Source organism: Quercus lobata, chromosome 11 (genome assembly GCF_001633185.2).
Source record: "Quercus lobata isolate SW786 chromosome 11, ValleyOak3.0 Primary Assembly, whole genome shotgun sequence".
In the NCBI taxonomy this organism is placed as follows: domain Eukaryota; kingdom Viridiplantae; phylum Streptophyta; class Magnoliopsida; order Fagales; family Fagaceae; genus Quercus; species Quercus lobata.
The window spans coordinates 13,059,668-13,082,697 of record NC_044914.1 but is presented as its reverse complement, the minus strand read 5'-3'; the positions used below and the strand labels follow the sequence as shown (position 1 = coordinate 13,082,697).

General features: G+C 34.1%; 1 protein-coding gene across 8 annotated transcripts; it reads right to left on the bottom strand.

Annotated features, from left to right (window-relative positions):
* Positions 1 to 221: 221 nt before the first annotated feature.
* On the bottom strand, positions 222 to 22,744 carry LOC115967983 (thioredoxin O2, mitochondrial-like). 8 transcript variants are annotated; one of them, XM_031087170.1, is made up of 8 exons: positions 13,978 to 14,277; positions 12,762 to 12,818; positions 12,184 to 12,249; positions 11,987 to 12,037; positions 11,798 to 11,877; positions 3,902 to 3,946; positions 3,077 to 3,171; positions 250 to 728 (listed from the first exon to the last, which is right to left on the bottom strand). In XM_031087170.1, exons 1-8 carry the CDS (start codon positions 14,222 to 14,224, stop codon positions 719 to 721), a joined length of 651 nt encoding a protein of 216 aa, XP_030943030.1. In that variant the 5' UTR covers positions 14,225 to 14,277; the 3' UTR covers positions 250 to 718. The 8 variants fall into 8 exon arrangements, with proteins under 8 accessions (XP_030943035.1, XP_030943033.1, XP_030943030.1 ...); XM_031087168.1 differs by having other exon boundaries at positions 264 to 615; XM_031087175.1 differs by lacking the exons at positions 12,762 to 12,818; positions 13,978 to 14,277 and adding an exon at positions 22,451 to 22,744 and having other exon boundaries at positions 222 to 728.
* Between the last annotated feature and the right edge of the window lie 286 nt (positions 22,745 to 23,030).

Here is a 23,030-nt window from a genome sequence, read left to right as displayed (position 1 = left end):
TTCAAGTTCCTCAATCAAATTCAAACAAATATCTACATTTTTTAAACAAAAATACATCTATATTGAATTTTAGCATCCTTAAAAATGACAACATTGTTTGTGTTTTATTAATCAATACAACCAAATAATCTCTACATGCCAAAGGCCTTGTAGCTTAATTGACATCTCCTTATGGACAAAATGCTTTATGGTCTAAGGGAAAAAAAGTGCAATTGTTTAAGCTGTAGAGTTTGTCATATTACTAAAACTATACATAGATTGTCTCTTCAATCATTACATAGTGAGTTAGAGAAAAATAGCTCTAAATCTATTTGTTATTAAAAAAACTTTTTCTAATAACTAAATATTAATCTGGTAATAGTCATCACCAAAATGGAAATAAAAAATAAAGTAGATTAGCGGCATCCTAATTAATTTGGGACCAGGACTTCGGCCCAAAATTGTTTTCTCCCTTTTGCCTAGGCCATGCAACAATAACTGCTATTGACAACACCACTACTTTGTGCACAGTCCAATTGCGTAGGTCCTTCCTCTCGTCAAATCCAATTCATATACAGTATTTACTTCATGAAAATAAAAACCTTGTGGGCCTAAGAAGTACTTGAAAGGCTGAACCTGACCAGAAACATGGTTTCCATCAATTTCTGAAGTTTTCTTTAAAAACTTACAAATATGTCAAATTACATAATCATCTGCCATCAATCCCTGACTGGAATCTTCAATCAGTCCTGCCGGGGGAAAGCGGAACAAACAATTAATCATGCAATCCAAATTTTACATTAAAACTAAGACGGCATGGATGCTTGCTTTGAATATGAAAAAAGCAATCTTAGTCCTTTCTCCCAAAAAAAAAAAGCAATCTTAGTCGGTTCAAGTTCATATGAGTGCTTTCTCAAAAAAAAAAAAAAAGTTCATATGAGTGCCACATCAGTGAAGTGGAACTAGAAGTATACGTTTGACATGATTAATTTTGTCAACTTATTTTACTATTCAGTTTGCTTTTGTTATTATTTATGAGTTTTATTATACTTTTTGATACTATTTATAGATCTCACTGTACAATTTCAACTAACTTTTACCCTTATCTACGGTACTTTTAATAAAAAAATTTCAGTTTCAGCAAAATAAACAGATCCCAAACTGATCCAAAATCCCAACCAAACTCCAAATAATACCAAAGCATAGGCATCACAGATGGTAGAGAGAAATAAACTGTAAAAATTTCTCATGTTGTCCTTCAAGCATGCAACATGATCGCCAATTGTGAAATCCTTGTTAATGTAACGATAGTTGCAACTAGGGGTGTCAAATGGATGAATTTGAGGTGGGCATAATTGAGTTGGGTATATAAAACTCATTTAACTAATTGTTTCTAATCCAAATTCAACCAAACCCAATTATTATGGGTAAACCTAACTCACCCAATTACCCAATTATCAAAATTACCAAAATGTCATTAAAGTGAAGACCCCAACACTTTCTTGAATTTCCTTCTCCACCCTCTTAGTCTCCATTCTTGGGATTAAAAAATTCCACATAAGCACATTCACATTAGCAATTATATTAAAAATCCAAATAAAAAAAATATTTTCTTTTCTTTTCTATTTTCTCTCACTTTCTTGGCAACCAAACAGTGCAACAAATACAAAGAAATGCCATTTCAAGCTCAAAACTTTCCTGGAATTTCGAAAGCAACTATCTGCCACCAACAACGTCGCCGCCATTTTGAAGGACGATTTGTAAATTGAGGTCGTGGAGAGGCCATTTATGAACAGTGCGTTTTCCTGGACGGCATTGATGGTGGATTCAACGGCGGGAACAATTGCCAGGTTGTACTCCGATATTGAGGTGGCAGCGAGGATGACATTGCCAGTGAGGGGATGCGTTGTAGTGAATTTCCAGCGGGGAGTCGGGGTTTCGACGGAGGTGAAGAGCGTCGGTGAGAATCCCTAGGTAGTAAATGGGCGCTGTTCAAGGTTCTAAAATTCTCTACTCTACTTTTTAAATTTCTATGATTGTTTACTGAGAAAATAATACCTAGAAAAAATATAGGGGTATATTTGGTAACTGTTTTTCCCCCTTATTTTCTATTTTCAAAAATAATTTTCTATTTTTAAAACTAAAAAACTTGTTAGGCAACCCAAAATTGACAAAAAACAAAAATTGTTTTCAAAACTCAATTTGTGAAGGAAACTAAAAACATGCAAAATGCTGTTTTCAGTTTCTAATTTTCAAAAGTAAAAGAAAATACGCATTTAATTTAATAAATATGTCTCATTTACTGAATTGGCATTAAAGTTCAATTCTAGTAACAAAATATTTAGTATTTTTTTAAAACTTTTTTTTTTATTTCGACTAACCAAACATGTTTTTAATTTCAAAAATAAAAGAAAATTATTTTTTCTTTATATTCCCTAAAATAAGTTTTTGAAAATAGAAAACAAAAATTGTTACTAAACATAACCTAAATTTATATTTTGATTGTTCATATATTGCTTTCTTTGTTTTTGGGTACTCCAATGGATTCCATGAGAGAGAGAGAGAGAGAGGTGTTTGGAGGCTAAGAAAATGAAGGAAAATGAAAATCCTGAAACGTTTGAGGGCTTTTTTATTTTTATTTTTATTTTTATTTTTATTTTTTATTATTATGGGAAGGGCTAAGTTAAATGGGCTTCAATGGGTTTTTAGTTAAAACTCAATAATTATTGGGTCTAATTGGATTGATGCCTATTTAACCTAACTAATAATTGGATGAGCTTGGATCCAATTAAAGTTGGTGGATTTAGGTGGGCAAATGAGTTTGGGCTTCCTTTGCCACCCCTAGTTGCAACACATTCTATGATAAACCCCAGTACATCCAATTCATCTGATTTGTAAATGAATTTAGGATTCAGAACCAAATTTGAAGCCACATATATTATCAATCACGTTTAAAAAAGAACCTTTTTCTTTGACCATTTAAAATCTTTATGCCTACTATGCGACACCTGGTTCAAAAGGAGCAGAAATTTGCTTACAACATTCACAGATGCTCAAAGGCATAAAGATGATGTCAAGTAGATCAGGAAAGAATTACTTGTAGAGTTTTTCGATGGTGTTCGTCAAGCGAGCAACATCAGCTCCAATCACTTCAGCAGCCTTTTTCCCATTTTGATAAAAATGAAGTGTTGGCTGAAAAAAAAATCCAGCTTAGTAACAAATATATTATATATGGTTATGTTCAAGAGCTACTTGATGTAACTTGTACCACTTAATAACTTTTTTAATGGATGTATTTTTGACAAATCCACTATTGGATTATATTGTCTCTTTATACAATCCATGCTTGCAAAATGTAGAGATGATTAAAACTCAATAATTACCTCATTTATAAAATGTTTAAATTTTATGGATTCAATAGTAAAGATTTGATTTACACGAAATTTGGTATATATGTTAAGAACAAAAAATAAATAAAAATAAACCAACAATCCAATAAAAAGTTATTAAGTGATGCATGTATCATTGACAAAAAATTATACCAAATATAACTTGATCATGATCCTATTATATATTAATAAGACAAAACTTAGGTACAATTCCTCAAGCCTGTAGATTAAATTCTGCAATTAAGTAAAAATAACATTATCTTTTCCAATGATAATCAAATTCAATGAAGGTATTTGTTTATAGTTTATTGGGGAACCTAGTACGGCATATAAAGAACTATACTTAAGTTTTACCCATATTAATATATGCAAATACAGAAGCCAACTATAAGCATTTTGAACACTACGTCAATCAATAATTTTTTGGAAACAAAGATAATTATATATACACAGGTTCTGGAGCCACATATGGACATAAGAACATTAAAAAAAAATTGAAATAAAAAACAGAAAAGAAGGATCAGGTTGTCTACCACGGAGGTAATATTTAACTTGCTTAATATGCTTTGAAGGCCTTCCTGTAAATAGAATAAACTAATTAGCCTGCGAACTTTGATGCATGATAAGTTATGATACCAAAATCCAGAATAATTTAACTTGTCAAGGAAGCCACATGTCAAATGATGATTGAAAAAAAAAAAAAAAATGAGACAATACAATCAAGCAAAGCATAATGTAACGCAATTGCTTTTGTAGGAATTCTAGAGGAGGATAATTTTTAAATTAAATTCCCATAGAGACAGCTGAGAACACACCCATTAAATTCTGTGAGAAGTTTTCAATAAAGCAAATGAACATTGTTCTATGAAGCAAATGGAAATATTTCTTCAAGGAGCATAGATTTGCATAGAAATGTGCTGAAAACACAAGAACTTAATGAAGAAGAAACTGAAATAGTTTCTTTCTTTCTTTCTTTTTTTGGTTTGAAGAATGGGGGGGAAGAGGTTAAAGAAGCATAAAGCTCTATGCACTATAATTCTAAATAACCATTTGTGACTCAAATCCAGTTCTTTCTAAAGTGGCCTATATATCCTAACACCTCAATGTCTCAAACCACCACAGCTTCCAATTATTTGTAAGGTAAAATACTTGTTTAAACAGGATTCCAATCAAGGTAGTCAAAGGCAAAAGGCCACCTTAAAGCGCCAAGGGCTTGTATCTCCAAAGGCATGAGGAGGCAAAAGCACCTTCTCACCATGGAGATGGTGAGAAGGTTTGAGGCACTCACATAGGCTCTAAAGCCACCTCACCTTAGAGTCTTAGAGGCACTTGAGTGGCACCTAGGTGCTTGCCTTTAACTACCATATTTCCAATGATGATGACCACAACCTTCTATTCAACATTTACCAAACACATTGAGAATCGCCTTTGACAAAATGCCTCAGTAATTGCCTTTGAACAGAATTTCTTTCATAAGAAAGACGCAGATCTCTCTCTCTCATACACCTGTGCTTGTCCATTTTTCTCATTCAATCTAAAGTTACTTCAGCTTTTACAACCTAATGCAATACCATTACAGACTTATATGATCTCCAAGTCCAGTAGGGCCATGCACGATTACAAGAACTATTTAATCCTAGATGCAACCATCATGAAATCAATTTCTTGGTTCCTTTAAAAAGGATACAAATCTTTCTTTTTAAAATTAGTGGCCATACAAGTATGAGAGATTACCTGTGTTCTGTCATCAGTGTGGCCATTTAGAGAAGCTAAAACACAGTGCAACAAGAGAGTTGATGAAACAAGCCCAGGCAACCAATATAGGAAATGGATCTGGGTTTCAGGTGGATTAAGAGATGGAGACTGGCCTGGGGGGCAGGACTGAAGGAATGGGGGAGACCAGAGACGTGGATGGGGAGAAAACGGAGTTGAATCAGGTTGGCACTTGCTCAGACTTGAAGAAAACAAAACATTTGGCCAACACTGGCACTCATGAGGCGGCAACAGTGGTGGAGCAGGGCAGTGATGGGGTGAAATGGAAAGTTCAATGCAGCAGATTCTAGCATTAATGAATTCCGAGATTCACAAGAGAGAGAAAAAAGGGGGCAACAACGAAGGGTGCAATTGGTAGAAGACCAGAATCAAGGAAGAGTTCAAGCTCCGGAAAAAATGGAGATATATCAGGATTTAATGAATCATGTGGACATTAACGCAAAGGACCAAAAATCAGGCCGAAGAGAAAATCATGCACAGCTTGGTCAATCTCCGAAACAAATCCCGCAATCTTGGGTGATCAATCCCAGTACATTCCAAAGGCCATTAACTCACTGTCTTCAAATGCCTCTGTTGATGGGACATGCTGCAGGAAAAGAGTTGTTTTGACTGAAACAGTGATTTGAACTTGAGGGTGTCAACAAGCAACAGTGAAAAAGTAGAGGAAATAAAAGAGAATATTGGGCTCAGGCAGATCACGTGGAAGAGAGTTGTGCGGACTGATGCCATGCAGTGTGGGGCTGTTCTCATGCCGCTCGATCATGTAGGGACAAAGAGAGTTGGGATTTTTTATGAGGAAGCCCAAGATACAAAGTTATCTTGGAAAAAGCGAGCACTGATGGGTATGCCCAGTGTGGAAAATATCGAAAGTTCAAAGGCAGAGGCTGGTGAGCAGCTGTACAGTGACATCAATGAAGCTATTAAGTTGGAACTGCCGGGGACTTGGGAACACCCAAGCAGTTCAATCTCTTCATAACATAGTGAAGCCTCAAGGTCCCACAGTTTTGTTCCTCATTCAGACAAAACTGGATGTTGGAAGAATGTCATGAATTCAAAGTCGGTTTGGCTTTAGAAATGCCCTCATTGTTCCAAGTTTGGGTAGAAGCGGTGTATTGAAAATGATGTAAAGTGAAGAAGCCCCAATTGGAAAAAAAAAAAAAAAAAAAAAAAATTATTCCCAATACCATATAGATGCACTTGTGGTAGATGGGATAATAGAAGATGGAGATTGAAGGGTTTTTATGGACGTTCTAAATTCCCTAAATGATCTGAGTCTTGGGCATTGTTGAAGAAGCTAGGAAGCATGCATTCTTTGTCATCGCTATGCTTTGGAGACTTTAACAAGATCCTAGAGCAAGACAATTACAAGAAACCAGAAAATGTTGGATTTTAGAGAAGCACTTGATCAATGCAAATTAATTGACCTAGAGTATATTTGGAATGTTGTATACATGGAATAATGATAGAGAGGGGTTCGTCAATATTCAAGAGAGTATTGATAGGACAATAGCCATATTGTCATGGATGGATTAGTTTAAAAGCATGGTGAAGCATGTACCATGCCCACCAACCCCCCCCCCCCCCCACCCCAAAACACAAAAAAAAAGTGTAAGCTAAAGATATTGAGAGATCCATTCCTGACCTTAAGCTTTTTTTTCTTTAGAACTTTATTGGATTGGTTGTCTGTTTTGCGAAACCAATCATTCTCTTCTCTTTTTGTTTTTCTTGATTCTCGTAATTTTTATTCTTGATTGTTGACCCCTGCACACTCCCTGTGTACTAGGGTGTCTTTTTTTTTTTTTTTTTTTTTTTAATTTTTATATCAATAAAGCTTATTACTTATCAAAAAAAAAAAAGTGTAAGCTAGAAGAAAAATGAGCTATGAGAGAAGAATTGAAAAAACCATCCATGAGGTGTGGGAATCAGAAGTTATCCAAGGCAATCCAACGTATGTGGTGCACAAAACAATTAAACGATGTTGAATCCAATTAGATCAATGGGGAGATGAACTTTTCAAGGAAACCATAAGGAATTGGACACCAAACTTGCCGATTTGGAGGGTTGATGAAGAATGATGCTATGGGATCCAACAGAGAGTCTATAAATTAGTTGTACCATAAATGAGATCCTACACACGGAAAAGTTGCAATGGAGATAGAGATCACAAGCTACATGGCTAGAAGCAGGAGATAGAAACACAATTTTATAATCTACAAACAACACTGAGACGGACCAAAAATACCATTTTAGGCCTCATGGGGGAGAAGGAGAAATGGTGTACTAGTGATGAGGACATTGGTGTATTGGCAGAGAGACACTTTACTAAAATATTCACTACTTCCACCCTGTCCTTTGAGAATGAATTTTCAGAGGCCATAGACGGAGAGGTTACTGATAATCATAAAAGAAGCCTACTCCAGCCATTCACAGCCATAGATAATACAATAAGTTGTTTTCCAAATACACAGTTTCAACTTTCAAAGCCCCAGATCCGCAAAGTATGTCTATCTTCTTTTATCATAAATATTGGTCTATTATTGGTTAATCTATTACTAAGGCAGTCCTATCTATTTTAAATTTCAGGCATATACTCTTACTCTCCTTGAATGGAGTCTAGTTTTGCCAACCTATTCTTGTTTTTCCCTTCCTGTTTTAATTGATCATTGTAACTTGGGCTCTCTTGATTTTTTTGCCCCTATAGTACATTTCTAGTGTACTATAGGAAAATCCTGGATTATAGGCCAATAAGTTTTTGTAATGTCCTCTACAAAATAGTGCAAAAAATCCTATCTAATTGATTAAAGTCTATTCTCTGATATATTATTTCTGATTCCCAAAGTGCTTTCATACTGGGACGTCTTATTACCAACAATGTGCTATAGCTTATGAATTTTTGTATAGCATGCAATCTAGGCACAAAGGAAAGCTTGGGCAAATGACTCTACATGAGCAAAGCTTATGATCAGGTAGAATGGAGTTTTTTGCAAGGGATGATTTTGGAAAATGGTTGACTCAAGAAGGGTGTCCCAAATCATGTAATTTGATTACAAATGTACAGCATCATATGTGGTCCTAGTAAATGAGGAAACCAAAGGTATAACAAGGCAAGGTGATCCTATTTCCTCATGCCTTTTCTTGATTTTTGCTGAGGGCCTTTCTGCCTTATTGAGGAAAGCAGATGTGGATAGAAAGGTTCACAGTATATCCAATTGTATGGGTGATCCCAAGGTCTCCCACCTTTCGTTTGCAAATGATAGGGCTCTTTTGCCATGCTACAACTGAGGAATGTAGAAACATATTATAGATTTTAGACTATTATGATAAGGCTTCAAGGCAAAAAAATAAATTGGGAGAAGACCAATATCTTTAGCAAAAATACTTCTGATGCAACCATGAAGGAAATCCATGATCTAATGGGGACCCAAGCAACTACAAGACATGATAAATACATTGGCCTGCTGATGTTGTTGGGAAGATCCAAGGCAAGCACTTTTAATAGCATAAAAGAAAGGTTGATGAAGAGGCTCCAAGGGTGGAAAGAAAACACACTTTCAAGGGCAGGGAGAGAAATATTGATTAAATCCATGGTTCAAGCCATACCCACATACAATGATGTCTTGCTTCAAAATTCTTAAGACATAGTTTGATGAACTGAATTCTATGACTGCCAAATATAGGTGGAGTCAAAGGGGTCAAAAAGGGAAATACATTGGAAATGTTGGATCAAACAGTGTGATTTGAAGGTAAATGGAGGGTTAGGATTCAAAGATCTCCATGTATTTACCTTAGCAATGGATGCTATGTAGGGGTGGAAGTTAATGCAGCAGCCACACTCATTATTCTATCTAGTGTTCAAAGTAAGGTATTTCCCCAATAACTCCTTCCTTCAAGCAAAGCTAGGAAACAATCCTTCCTATGTTTGGAGTTAGTATACATGTGCTATATCAATGGACTATGTGGCGTGTTGGGGATGGGCAGAAAATTAAGATTTAGGGTGGTTAGTGGCTCACACAAGACCTAGGACAACATAAGGAGGAAAAGGGAATTTACTTGTCCCTAGGGGCACAGGTAATGAGTCTAACAGTCTGGGGTGGGTCGGGTTTCCTAAGGGAGACTTCAAGATGAAAGCAGCATATCACCTTGCACTTGGATTAAATAAGCCAGCACAGGGAGAGAGTTCTCAGGCTTGGGTGGATTATCCAGCTTGGAAAAAGCTATGGAAGCTGCAGGTTTCATCTAAGGTAAAGCATTGCATCTGGAGAGAATGCACTAACTCACTGCCAACACAAAAAAGCCTACGAAGCCGGCACATAGAGGTGGACCTGATATGCAACATTTGTAACCAAGAAACCGAAACTGTGGTGCATGCGATGTGGATGAGTCCCACGGATAGAAATGTATGGGCCATGGTTGGAGGCAAATTTCAATAGTCAACAGATACGGGTGATGATTTCCTCTACTTATTTCAGCAGGTCATCATGGAATGCTGGGAAGAGGAGGTGGAAATATGGGCAATGCTGGTATGGACTCTGTGGAATGCGAGGAATAATGTTTTATTTTGAGGAGAAGTAGCTACATCCTTCACAATTCTGGATATGGTCCAGACATTGCTACATGACCACAAGCAAGCAGCCCTACACTCACGGAATAGCAGCTCCCTGGACAACGGTCATACACAAGAGCCAGAATCTCTAAGGCTGAGATGCATACTATTGGTCATAGAGATGCTGCTTTATGTTTCTTTGTTATTTTATGTAGATAACCTAATCCAAAAAATTTTGGAGTCGGCTATGGATCCTAAACAAATTAGTTAGGGTTAGCCACATATATTCTTTTCCTCTATTAAGTCATGCTCATTACTTCATTAATTGACAATTCATTTTTCATTGCTTCTATTAATGTTATAATGGATCTTCCTTTACCTTTTTTCATTCCCTCAACTTGGATCAACTCACTCTTTCTTACCGGTGCATAAATAACTCTTTTAAACATGACCAAACCATCGTAGGTGACTCTCCCTCATCTTTTCATCAACAGAGGCTACCCTATCTTTAAGCAGATTTCCTTTATTCGGATCCTTTCTTTTCATGTATTTCCATTTATCCATCTTAATGTTCTCATTTTAGTTACACTCATTTTACTTTTAATAACACTCATTTTATGAATATGTTACTTCTTAACAGCACAACATTTGAAACCATAGAGCATAGCTAGTTCTATAGCAGACTTACAAAATTTTCCCTTTTAACTTAATAAATATTCTATGATTACACAATAGAGGTTCTATCTTTTATCTCCAAAAAAAAATAATAAATATTATATCTCCAATAATAATAAATATTCTATGATTACAGAATAAAGGTCCTATCTTTTATCTCCAAAAAAAAAAATAAATAGTGGCCATAGCCATACTTCTATTCCTTAGTGATATATCCATTGAGACTCCCCCACCCCACCCCCAAAAAAAAAAAAAAAAAAAAAAAAAACAAAAAACTAACAACAAACATTAATCCCAAAACTATGGGTTGGCTATGGATCCACATAAACTAATCAGGGTTGTTCACATGTATTCTTTCCCACCGTTCTAATCTTTTTAAAACATGCTCTTTGACTGTTTGACACTTCCTTAATTAACATGTTCTTTGTCACTACTACTAGTGTAATTTTAGGTCTTTCTCTACATCGTTCCATTCCCTCAACTTAAATCAAATCACTCTTTCTCACTCGTGTATTGATCTCTCTCTCTCTCCTTTGTACATGACCAAACTACCTCAAGCAAATCTACCAACTATTTTCATCAATGGGAACCCCCAAAGCACAGGGGGGACAAAATATATATATATATATATATATATATTTTTTTTTTGATGTAGAAGACACCCCACTAGGTTTGAACATATAGCTATGTAACAGTTAAATTATAAACAGAACAGTTTTTTTAAAAACGCAACGTATATTGGTTGATCATTTGGGTAACAAACAATGGTGTACTAGTATGCAATCTGCCAGTTAAGTATAAGAAAAGGTAAAAAGAATAAAAAAGGGTATACTAGTTTATGATTTTGGCCTTTTCTACCTTACTCCTTAGATACCAGTTCCTTCTAACAGAAAGCTAAATGAGAACAACTAGATGCATATTCTAATTTGATTTACTATAGTCATTCCTCACATGGTTAAATGATTTTCTATCTTGAAAGATAATAAAATAAAACAAAATATGGGGAAAAGAAAGAAAGAAGAATCCAAAAATCCTCTACAAACCATTAAACTATTATACCATATATAGTTTTTCTTGATGGTATTTGATGTATCTCTTTTATACATCCCGTGTATGTGGTTGAGACTGAGCCCCTTTTGTGATTTTTTTTCAATGAGATTAGTCATAAAAAATAATAATAATAATAATAATAATAATAAAAAACTATTAAACCATATTTGAAAGTCAAAAGTTGGAAACTAAAATTACCAAAACATCAGTTGAAGAGTAAAATGAAATCACATTTTATAAATCATATTCCCCATAAAAAATAAATCCCAGATTGAAAAAATTTTAATTTTTTGCCTTGATGAAAATGTATGATGAGCATGGTATGATTTCCAGAAAATTTGATCTATATTTGAAAAAACTACATCACAGTACCATGAGCCCTTCCTACCTGGTCAATGTCAATCTTATAAGTCGTCACATGAGGATATTTCTCACTCAGCTCACCGATGATAGGGCCAATGAACCTGCCTGCATAATAAGAATATAAAACAATTAATTGAAATTTAATCTCAAGGAAAATAAAACACCGTTTGTTTTAAATTTCTTCACTAAAAAAACTAAATAATTAAGAACTTACAAGGCCCACACCAAACTGCAGTGAAATAGAAAATTGCTGGCACTGAGTCGTCTATCGCCAATAAATTGTAGCAAAAAAAAACATAGCAATGATAAGTTCTCTAGAAAGTAAACAACAGAAACTTTGCAGACAAAGAAAACATCTACAAATGAATATCTTTTACAGAAATTTTTTTTACAAGAGGGATAGATATGTACCTTGAGCTTTGCTAAGTGAACTATTGAAGTCATTTTCTGAATTAACGAGGACAATGTTTGATGGACCTGAAATTAAATCATGGGCTTAGCATACAAAACAAAACACAATGTTTGATTATTCATCAAGTTAAAGAGTTTTTACAAACACAAACGGTAATTAGATCGAATACAATATCAGCTGCTGCTTCCACAGCCTCTTCTCTCACATGGTGAGTCCCAAATGAGTCAGAGAAGGGGAATGTGGAAGAAACCATTTGCAAGTGGAATCAGTGATTCCAAACATCGACCAAATACAGAAATATCAATCAATCAAGATTGAAAGATATCAACAACATCAAAACATTATTTAGGCCTGTAATGTAAGAAGCACAAACACTCCAAAATCCTTGGCATGCCATGACAAACACAAATACACTGAGATACTCATGCTTACATATCCTTCATGTCATAGGAGGAAAAATATATATAATTCTTTTATTCTATAAAATTCTTTCTCTAAATATTTTGATAGTTCTTATTTATATTGAAAACTTAAAATAAACTTCTTCCTTTTTTTTTTTGATGTTGTGAAACCTCACCAAGGCAGGCCCTTTGAACCCACCCTTGGGGAGTAAACCATGGATACACGATCCCACCTGCCAAAACATGAATCAGGTAATCCAGGAGAACTCCTAGTGAGGATCAAACCCAAGATGTTTGGGTCTACAACTCATCCCAAGCCTTCAACCACTAGAAGGAACCTAGTTAATATAAACATAGAATATGCCTAAACATAAATAAAAAATACAGAACAATATATTAATTAAGTAATTAATTTTCATATTCCCACCCAGTCATGCTCTAATTTTTCAAGAATTAAATTGTTGTCATACCCTCGTGTTGTGTCTTGTCTGTGTCCATATTGCTCAGCCTATAAGCAGTATATGCATCATGCACTACATTTTCTTTCCATATGAAAATTTAAAATGTTGAAATTTGGACTAAATTAGATTTTTGTTTATCAGATTTAAAATGAAGCAATTCATAAGTGATTTGATAGATGTTTGTAATTTGAGGATTTAGAAATGACTTTACCAGATCTAAAAATTGTTTTTCTTTAGAACTTTATTGAATTGGACGTCAGCAGTAGTAAGTCACAACAACAACAACAACAACAACAATAACAATAACCAAACCTTAGTCATAAATTTTTGAGTTGTCTATGGATCCTCAATGTTAGTTAGGGTTGGCCACACGTATTCCTTTCCACAACATTCTATTCTATCGGAAATCATACTCTCTGTTACTTCCTTAATTGACGTACCCTTTTCGTCTACTCTTTCTTACCGGTGCGTGCATCAACCGCTCTCCTCTAAACATCTCACGTGACTCTCCCTCATCTTTTCATCAACAGGCGTCAGCATCACCCCTATCTTTCTATGCATTTCCAGTTATCCATCATAACATTTTCATCTCAAGTCAACTCCGCTCATTTTATGAAATATAAAATTATCAATTTTAACGTTTTTTCCTTGTAATTTGGCCTAAATTCAATTTTACTCCATCAACTTTAATTTTTTTTTTTTTCCAATTTATTAGTCCTTGAAAATTTTAAAAGATATCATTTTCATCAAATTAATACCTTTTAAAAATTTTCAGCGACCAAATTACAAATTTTAAAAATTGTGGGACAATAATTGAAATTTGATAAGCAAATATTAAATTCCTAATTAAGATTAATAATTGATGATAATCTTTTTTTTTTTTTGTTAATAAAATAGTAAATTAAAAAGGAAATGTGGGATTGAGAGGTACCTGAGGAAGAGGAGAGAGGTCGAGATTGGGAGAAAGGAAGGTCGGAGAAGTGAACGCGTGAGGAACCGGAGAGGATGGAGGAACCGGAGGGGAAGGGTTTAGGAGGAACCGGAGAGAAGAGAGATGAGGTTGGAGTTGGAGTTGGAGTTGGAGGAGATGGAATTAGAGTTTGGAAGGATCGAGAATTTGAACCAAAGATTTGACGCAGAACTTGGCGGTGGCTGCTCAGAATTGAATTTCTCGCCATTTTTTTCTTTGTCTCTCTCACTGTCTCTGAGAGGTTTTTGAGTTTTGTGTTATTATTGTAAGAAAATTAAATGGGCTCATGTGTATATATATATATAACTATACATAGCTTGATGACGTTGGAATAGGATGTAGAGCATAAATGGGCTTACAAGATTTTAGCAAAAAAAAAAAAATTGGGCTTACAAGATGGTAGGATTGTAGTATTGGTTCAAAACGCCCATTTTGAATATATTAATTTTACTATTTATAAAAAATTTACTATTCATTCTATAATAATATCTTGATGAAGATAAAAGAGGTTTAAGGGGAAAAAAAATAATAATAAAAGAGAGATTTAGGGAGAGATTATAAAAGAGGAAGGTATATTAAATTGGGAGAAAGGTCTCTCGCAAGGCTTGGCAGGTTTTGACTATTACTAAAGACCTTTAGTGAGTTAAAGTTTATTATTTTATTTTCTTGAATTGTTATCTTTTGGGCTTCCTAAAGCTAGTTACTTGTTTGAATTGAAGGAGAGTAGAGTTGGTTGAAAATTACACTAATTAAGTTAAATGGGCCTAGAAAATTGTAGAATTTGGTTCAAAAAGGTGCAAGGAAAGGGGAGTAGAGACCTTTAGTGAGTTAAAGTTTATTACTTTATCTTCTTGAATTGATATCTTTTGGGCATTGTAAAGCGAGTTACCTGTTTGGATTGAGGAGGAGAGAGTGGGAATAGAGTTGGCTAAAAATTACATGAATTGAGTTAATATGAGCCCAAAAGATGGTAGAATTTGGTTCAAAAAGGCCCATTTTGTAAGAGTGTGTTTTACTTGCATATAGGTAGGGCTGTCCATCTTGACCCAGCAACCGACCCACCCACCCACCCGCCCAAACCAGCTGACTCGACGACGATCAATGACGGATCTTTATTTCCAAAAACTGAAACCAATGAGTCAATTAGTGAGTCTTTGCATGAAAATTGACTCCAATTGACCTGACTGCCCTCCCTGCTGACACTCACCATTCTTTCACCCTCCCCTCTCTCTCAAATGCAAATCCAGCCAAATCTTGATGAGATCTGGCTAGATCTCTACGGATGCTCTACTCTATCAGTTTCGCCCGAAACCGACCACCGTAGACCTGAACCAAGACTAACTCGACCTGAGGTTTCTAGTGGTTGGCAACAGGTCAACTTGCCTTCCACTTGAAGTTGTCGGGTTGGTTCCAAGTTTGGCACAAACCCAACCCGTGGACAAGCCTACATATAAGGATTATTTTGAAGATTGGCTTATGTTAATCTTATGTGAATCCACTCATGTCTCCTTTTTTGGGGGCTATATTTAAATGTTACTAAAGTTGTCTTTGAGTATGTAGTAATTTTCGACATAGTGAAGATAGCGTCTTGCAGAGAAAGTATAACATGTAAAGACATCATTTAACACAAAAGCTTAAGATTATGAGTTTACGACTAATTATGTAATATTAACCACTCACTCTTCTAATTATTATTAAATGTGAGACTTTATTCACACGTATATATCAATCGTTGCACATTTTAAGAAGCCATCTAGAATAGATATCCATAGGTACAACTTTTTCATTATTCATAAAGATGACATTTCTTGTCTTCCAAATAATATAAGGTGAGTAGTGGTTAGTGGTTACAAACCTGTTACATAATTCTTCTGGAGATTCCACAACTAGTTTATTAATTCCTTCCCTGAGGCTGATACCCTTTGGAAACCCACACTTTTTAGACCCCAATTCATTCCAAACCACAAAAATCATTATCAAGGTTTATTCCACAGCTAGCCTAACCTGCTTCTCAAGTGTAAGGCTTCAGCTACAATTCTCCATAAATGGACTTCTACCTCTCATTCATGTTTTGGGGTTGTATTTTGTTGGACTTGCCAGTAAGAGTGTATTGAAGAAACATGTATATAAAGGCAACGAGATACCGATAAGAACCATCAGTGCATGACAATTGACAAACCTTAGCAGGCCCTATATATATATATATATATATATATATATATATATATATATATAATTACACATTTTTAATATCGTAAATTTTAAAAGATTTAACGGTTAAAAAAACATTATTAAATGTTATTACTTTTCCCTCATTATCTAATTAATACTATAATTTTTTTTCTCTCCTTATTCATTTCTTTCAATATCTTTTTCCCTTTTTCTTTCCAGCCATTAAAGTGCACTATATAGTTTTGGTGTGGTCAGAAACTTGGGTATGAGTTTTGAATTTTAGTTATGTTTTGTTACTTTTATATGAGACTTTATCCATTGCTAACAAGCAGCACATGCAGAGTCTTGCACAGTCTTTGCGTGCTTGTATGAGTTTTAAATACACTATATTATTTCAAAAATCATACTGAACTTTCTGCTTTGCCCACAACGAAACTATGAGATGGGTTATAATAACCTAAAAGAAATAAATACAAGAAGCCCCTTCTTTCACTCTTTTCCTCCACGAACCAAACAGAGGAAAATTTTTAATATATTTCCACATATCACATTATCATGCTTAAAACGTAACCATCCTCCTTTTTTCTTTCTCTATTTTTTTTTTTTTTTTTGTTATGAAAATGACGAAATTTCATTACCATCCTTAACACTTACACATAACCATAGTTTATATACACAACCATTCATAATACCTAACACAATACTATACCCCTCCCAAGATTTAATACAAAACCATCCAAAACACTTCATTGTTCCATAATACATATCCATAATACCACCACTAACATCGTGCAAGATTTAGCGGCTCTCTAATTATTACTTTTTTTTTCCTTTTAGGAAGAAAATAACAATTTTTTTTTTTTTAGGGGGAAAATATCAATTGTTTTTAGGAAGTAAATTTACCCCTATCAAAATAAATAAATTTAACCTAACAATATTTACATTGAGTAATATTTAATTAATTCTTTTTTTTTTTTTTAATTCTAGCATAATCTCAGTGTATATGCATGTAAAGCTCCTTCCTGAAAACTTAAACCCCGGCTCCTACCCCTCACACTCTACAAGTACTTATATTTATGGAATAACCATCGCACCAAGGGTGTACGATAGTAATTTCATTTTGTTTCTTAAATTTGAATTATTGTTTTAGTGTTTAATAATAGTTTTTGGTGGAATTTTAAATTTGGATAATTGTTTTTTATTTTTTAGATAAAAATTTGGATAACTACAAGTAAACCTTTATGTCTGTTGTGGGGCCCAATAATCTATGGGCCAGACCCATTTGCTCGTGAAGAGTCCGAAGGCCCAAGTCGAGGAGAGTTATGGCCCAAGCCCGATAACATAGAGCACAAGACTATTTCGGAATACAGCCGAGGACAGTTCAGTCCTCGGCAGATCCAAAATTCCATCGGAGTAAAGGGGTAAAACTGGTATTGGACTAAACTTGAAAAGAGATCAAAAATATCTTGGGAAAGTCACCCTTATGACCCTTCCCAGATAAGGCTCTGCACTTAACAGAGCCGTATTCTTCAGCCTTATCAATCATCCCCAACAATTCTGGGATTAGACTGATGGGACAAATATCAGTCTTGTAAAGGTTGACCCTACACGTGGACGAAAGACAGTTAACGCAGACGAGTATAAAAGAAGAAAGTAAATAAATCTAGGGGGACTCCATCCCACCTCCAAAAAAAAGAGAAACTACATGGGTGAGAACACCTCAACAACACCAGAGATCACAGAAAAAACCCATCGTCGGGTAACCGAGGTAAGACCTTAATGGTCCTCGGATCAAGTCCGAGGAGACCCATCCCATGGGATGCGACGTCGTAGGGCTTAAATGTTCAAGCCCAAATCCTTTTTCCACACGAATCCCTCCAAAACCAGGACCGGGCACCGCCCCGTGACCAACGGCTAACTTTTTAAGCCCACTCTCTACAAATCATATTGTGAGGGGTCTTTCATGCGCGAGCCCAACATCCTTATTGGGCCGCCAAAGAATTGTGTCCTTACATCTGTATCTACTATGTTTATTTATTTATATGTTTAATTTTCCCTGGATGTCTAACATGAGAGAGAGAGAGTTTATAAATTAAAAAAAAAAAAAAAAAAGAGAGTGGGTGAGAGAGAGAAAAAAAAAAGTTGTTATCTATATCTATACTTCTACTTAAGAGACTTCTTCTATCTTTCTATGCATTTCCAGTTATCCATCATAACATTTTCATCTCAAGTCAACTACGCTCATTTTATGAAATATAAAATTATCAATTTTAACGTTTTTTCCTTGTAATTTGGCCTAAATTCAATTTTACCCCATCAATTTTAATTTATTAGTTCTTGAAAATTTTAAAAGATATCATTTTCATCAAATTAATACCTTCTAAAAAATTTCAGTGACGAAATTACAAATTTTAAAAATTGTGGGACAATAATTGAAATTTGATAAGCAAATATTAAATTCCTAATCTATATATATAATAATAGATGAAGCAGAGAGAAACTCAAATTGAAATTCCAAATTAGAACTCTAATTTTGTGTCATGTGTCTAGATTCATATGGGGACTACCAATTTCTTTTTTTTTCTTTTTTTCTTTTTTTTTTTTTTTGTCCAATATGAATAATCACTTCTGGATTTATCTTGGAAGAGTAGATAAGGATAGTGAATGGTAACATTTATTCATCTCTCTCAATCTCAATACAATTTTCATCAGTTTGATAACCTTGACGTTTAGGCTTCTACTTCTCCGCACTTGGTTGTCTGCTCAACTCCTTTTAAAGCCCCCATTGATTATTGGTTTCACTTTTTATAAACAAGCAAAGCAGGGGTAGTGGTAGATTCATCCCAAATTTACTCCACTATGGAAGGAAAACTCAAAGGTCTCTAGATGAATGTACTTTGGGGATCAACTAGCCATCCAAATTTGCCAAGGCCAGTTTCTTTTCATTGCAGGTAGTTGTTCTTCAATCAAGATATATTATTGTAGAGTATTTTTATTGCATTCAATAGCCACGCAATCAAAGTCATGAACATTAAATTTTTCTAAGTTTGTTTGTTTGATTAACATCTTATGTCTTAGAGGTCGTCTGTTGATTAGTGGGATTATTTTATAGCCACACCATTTCTCTCTATCACTGTCATCTGGAATAAAACAAGAAGCCTTATTGATTGTGAAAATATTCACTGTAACAACTTTTTTTTTTTTGGAGATTTTGATTGTTTGCACTATGTAATATCTTATGGAATATGATATTAGTGTATTGAAACTTTATGGAATATGTTAGTGTATTGGGTCAAATATTTTCAAATCTTAGCATCTATCTAGAGATGGTTTCGTTGAATAGAAGGATACCCCATGCATAGCACAGGTAATATGAGGAGGTGCTGCCGAGTTAGGAGAAAATCACGCTTAAAATTTTGACACATGTACATATTAAAAGATGGTTTTTTTTTTTTTTTTAATTCCTAACCTGCATGTCACATTTTATTGTCATTTTGGAAGTGGTATTGCATTTTGTGGTGTAGAGTTTAGGAAATCCTTATTCATATTTGTGTTTGGCCTCTTTGTACTTTGTAGTCTAACGAATTTGAAGTAATTATACTTTAATTGTATAAATAAGATCTACTCAGGGAAAGGGTATTTCTAAATTTAAGTTAAGCATATGGATATGGTATCTAATGTTGAAAATATTTGCATGTTAATTAATCCTTTGAATAATTTACAAAATCATTTATTAAGGCTTAGCAGTCATAATTGGACGAAAATTGAAGAAGATTTTCATTATTTTAAATTGTGTTAGTTATGAGAGGATGAAAAATGAAAGACCATGTTACTTAATGTAGAAAAGACCATGTGGACACAAAAGCTTACTGTTTTGTATGTGTTAGCATATGAGACAATGACAATGGTTTTGGATACCACAATATTGATTGTAAATTTGTGACTATCAAGACTTGATTTTACACAAATCTGTGAGATTTTCCTGTTGGATGATTTCATAAATGTTAGAGTTGATTTATCATGTTCATTGTGTGTGCATTATATTTTGATTGCTTTAATATATTGTTTTAAGTTATCATACAATCCAGGATGTATTAGCACTTAGCACAATTAGGCAGTATAAGGAGTTCCTGTATAATATTCCATTTTTTAAATCATCATTTGTGAAATTATGTTTAGTTTATGAGAATGTTGTGAGCTAAAAATTTCCAATACTTTTTGTAGTACCCAAAAGAGAAAAGGGGAGGAATGGGGTTCAAAGTGGTCATAAATTGGGTTTAATCTACAAAAACAATAAGAGATATTTCTTTTATTTTAACTTTTTCTATGCTTCTTCATACCCACACACAAATTATGATACATACCTCAAAGGCTCTAACTAATATTGTCATATAAGTTTTAGTCTGGTGTGATTCATTGTGGTTCCTTGGAATAGCAGATATGATGTTTGAAATTGTCATGTAAGTTTTAGATTTGTGTGTTTTAAGCTTTTATGTGGTTTGTAAATTTTTTTTACTTAGGTTTGTTTCTTTGTATCATTTTTTGTAGGTTCTTGCTTGGAACAAATTAGTAAATGCTTTAAAGATAAAATGACCTTTGCAAATTGTTAGTGAGATTAGTAAAGGGCAAACTATTGAAAGCCAAAACCGTAGAGCACTCCACTGCAAAGTATACAATGCAAGCCATAGTCCAAGTATAAATTTTATAAATGTGTGTGTGTGTGTGGGTGTGTGTGTGTGTGTTTTTTTTTTTTTTTTTTATAATAATTTTATTGGGTTTGTTTATGTGAGGAATAATGGCTAATGGGTGTTTGATTAATTATATATTGAACTGAATTTACAATGATGGGCATGGATATATAATGTTATCTACACTTTTTTGTGTCAATTGTATTGGATTCAGTTGCCAAGGTTAGATCTTTTTGGGTCCTGTTTATTGTGGTTGTTTTAGTGAGGAATAATGATTAATTATGCATTGAATTTAATTCACAACGATCTATACTACTAGACATTAAGTACATTTCTGTTGTGAATTGATGTAGACTTGTCGACCAGTTATGCATGGCATCATAATTCAGCTTTCAAATTGGTTTTGTAACAAAATTGCAATAGAACTTATAATACCTAGAGCAATTTTCGTGTGAATTGGAATTACAGGAGAGGACACATTATATGAGTTTGTAATAATACTATTAATACTGAATAGAGATGAGTCGAAAGGGACTATTCTTTATAAAGGTTGCCTTTTAATATATTTTCTTGATGGTTTATATATTATCTAAATTACAGACCTATTATCTTGCCATTATGTAATCATTGTGTTCATTTTTTGTGTTAGGTTTCATCAAACTCCTGACAAATTCGGTGCTATAACTATTTTTTACAGTGATATTTTGGATTCACTTAATTTTCAGGTGGCTTATTAGAAATAGGCCCTCAGAGATTAAGAACAAATGTCACATCATAATATTGTTTACAACAAACCCTTGATGAATATCCTCCTCAATGTACAGACTCGACTTTGAAGATTAGTCCCAAATGTTTAGACAATGATGTTATACCAACTCATTTGGATATATTTGCACTATTTTCTAAATGATTTCCACTGTAATAAATTGTTATTATTTGTTTGTTTTTATTTCTAAGTAAGTTATGATGTCAAAGTAAGTCAAGTTTTAATTGCTTTGAAGATATTGCATTTTTGCATGCAAAATAGAGAAGCATTCTAGAGAATTCCCTTCATTCAAACTCATTTGAACGCAATGGAAGTAATAAAAGTGGTGGTTTCTCATTTCATATGTTCCTCCAAATGGTCTATTGGAGAATGGAAGTACATATGTGATGTGAAAATTAAATTAAGGTACAAGCCAAATCATATAAGGTTTGTTGGCCTGCTCGACTGAAATTGTGCTTAATTATCATCTCCTCTTTCCCTCCTCCTGTCATCTGCTCTATTACCCCACCACTCAGTCTCATCAACAACTTCCATCTACACATAAATATCATTTTCAAACCACAAAAATAGAACAAATAATATATATATATATACTGGGAAGTTTTGTTAATGAAATTTTCTGGTTAATAATATGAATTTAGACTTAACTGAGCCTTTTAAACATAAATAAACTCATGATTAATAATATATCCATTCCCGTGCAGTAACATGGGTTATATACTAGTTAATATTAATAATTGATGATAATCTTTTTTTTTTTGGTTAATAAAATAGTAAATTAAAAAGGAAATGTGGGATTGAGAGGTACTTGAGGGAGAGGAGAGAGGTCGAGATTGGAAGAAAGGAAGGTCGGAGAAGTGAACGTGTGAGGAACCGGAGAGAATGGAGGAACCAGAGGGGAAGGGTTTAGGAGGAACCGGAGAGAAGAGAGATGAGGTTGGAATTGGAGTTGGAGGAGATGGAGTTAGAGTTTGGAAGGATCGAGAATTTGAACCAATGAATTGACGCAGAACTTGGCGGTGGCTGCTCAGAATTGAATTTCTTGCCATTTTTTTCTTTGTCTCTCTCACTGTCTCTGAGAGGTTTTTGAGTTTTGTGTTATTATTGTAAGAAAATTAAATGGGCTCATGTGTATATATATAACTATACATAGCTTGATGAAGTTGGAATAGGATGTAGAGCATAAATGGGCTTACAAGATGGTAGGATTGTAGTATTGGTTCAAAAGGCCCATTTTGAATATATTAATTTTACTTTTTATAAAAAATTTACTATTCATTCTATAATAATATTTTGATGAAGATAAAAGAGGTTTAAGGGGAAAAAATAATAATATAAGAGAGATTTAGGGAGAGATTATAAAAGAGGAAGGTATATTAAATTGGGAG

Bases quoted from the DNA above. Each gene is read 5' to 3' on its own strand.
- LOC115967983 (XM_031087168.1), bottom strand. From the start codon at position 14,224: ATGGCGAGAAATTCAATTCTGAGCAGCCACCGCCAAGTTCTGCGTCAA. The intron at 11,878-11,986 runs GTAAGTTCTTAA...CTTATTATGCAG, and splicing joins TGCAGTTTGGTGTGGGCCTT to GCAGGTTCATTGGCCCTATC. The intron at 3,947-11,797 runs GTAGGAAGGGCT...TTCTATTTACAG, and splicing joins ATAAGATTGACATTGACCAG to GAAGGCCTTCAAAGCATATT.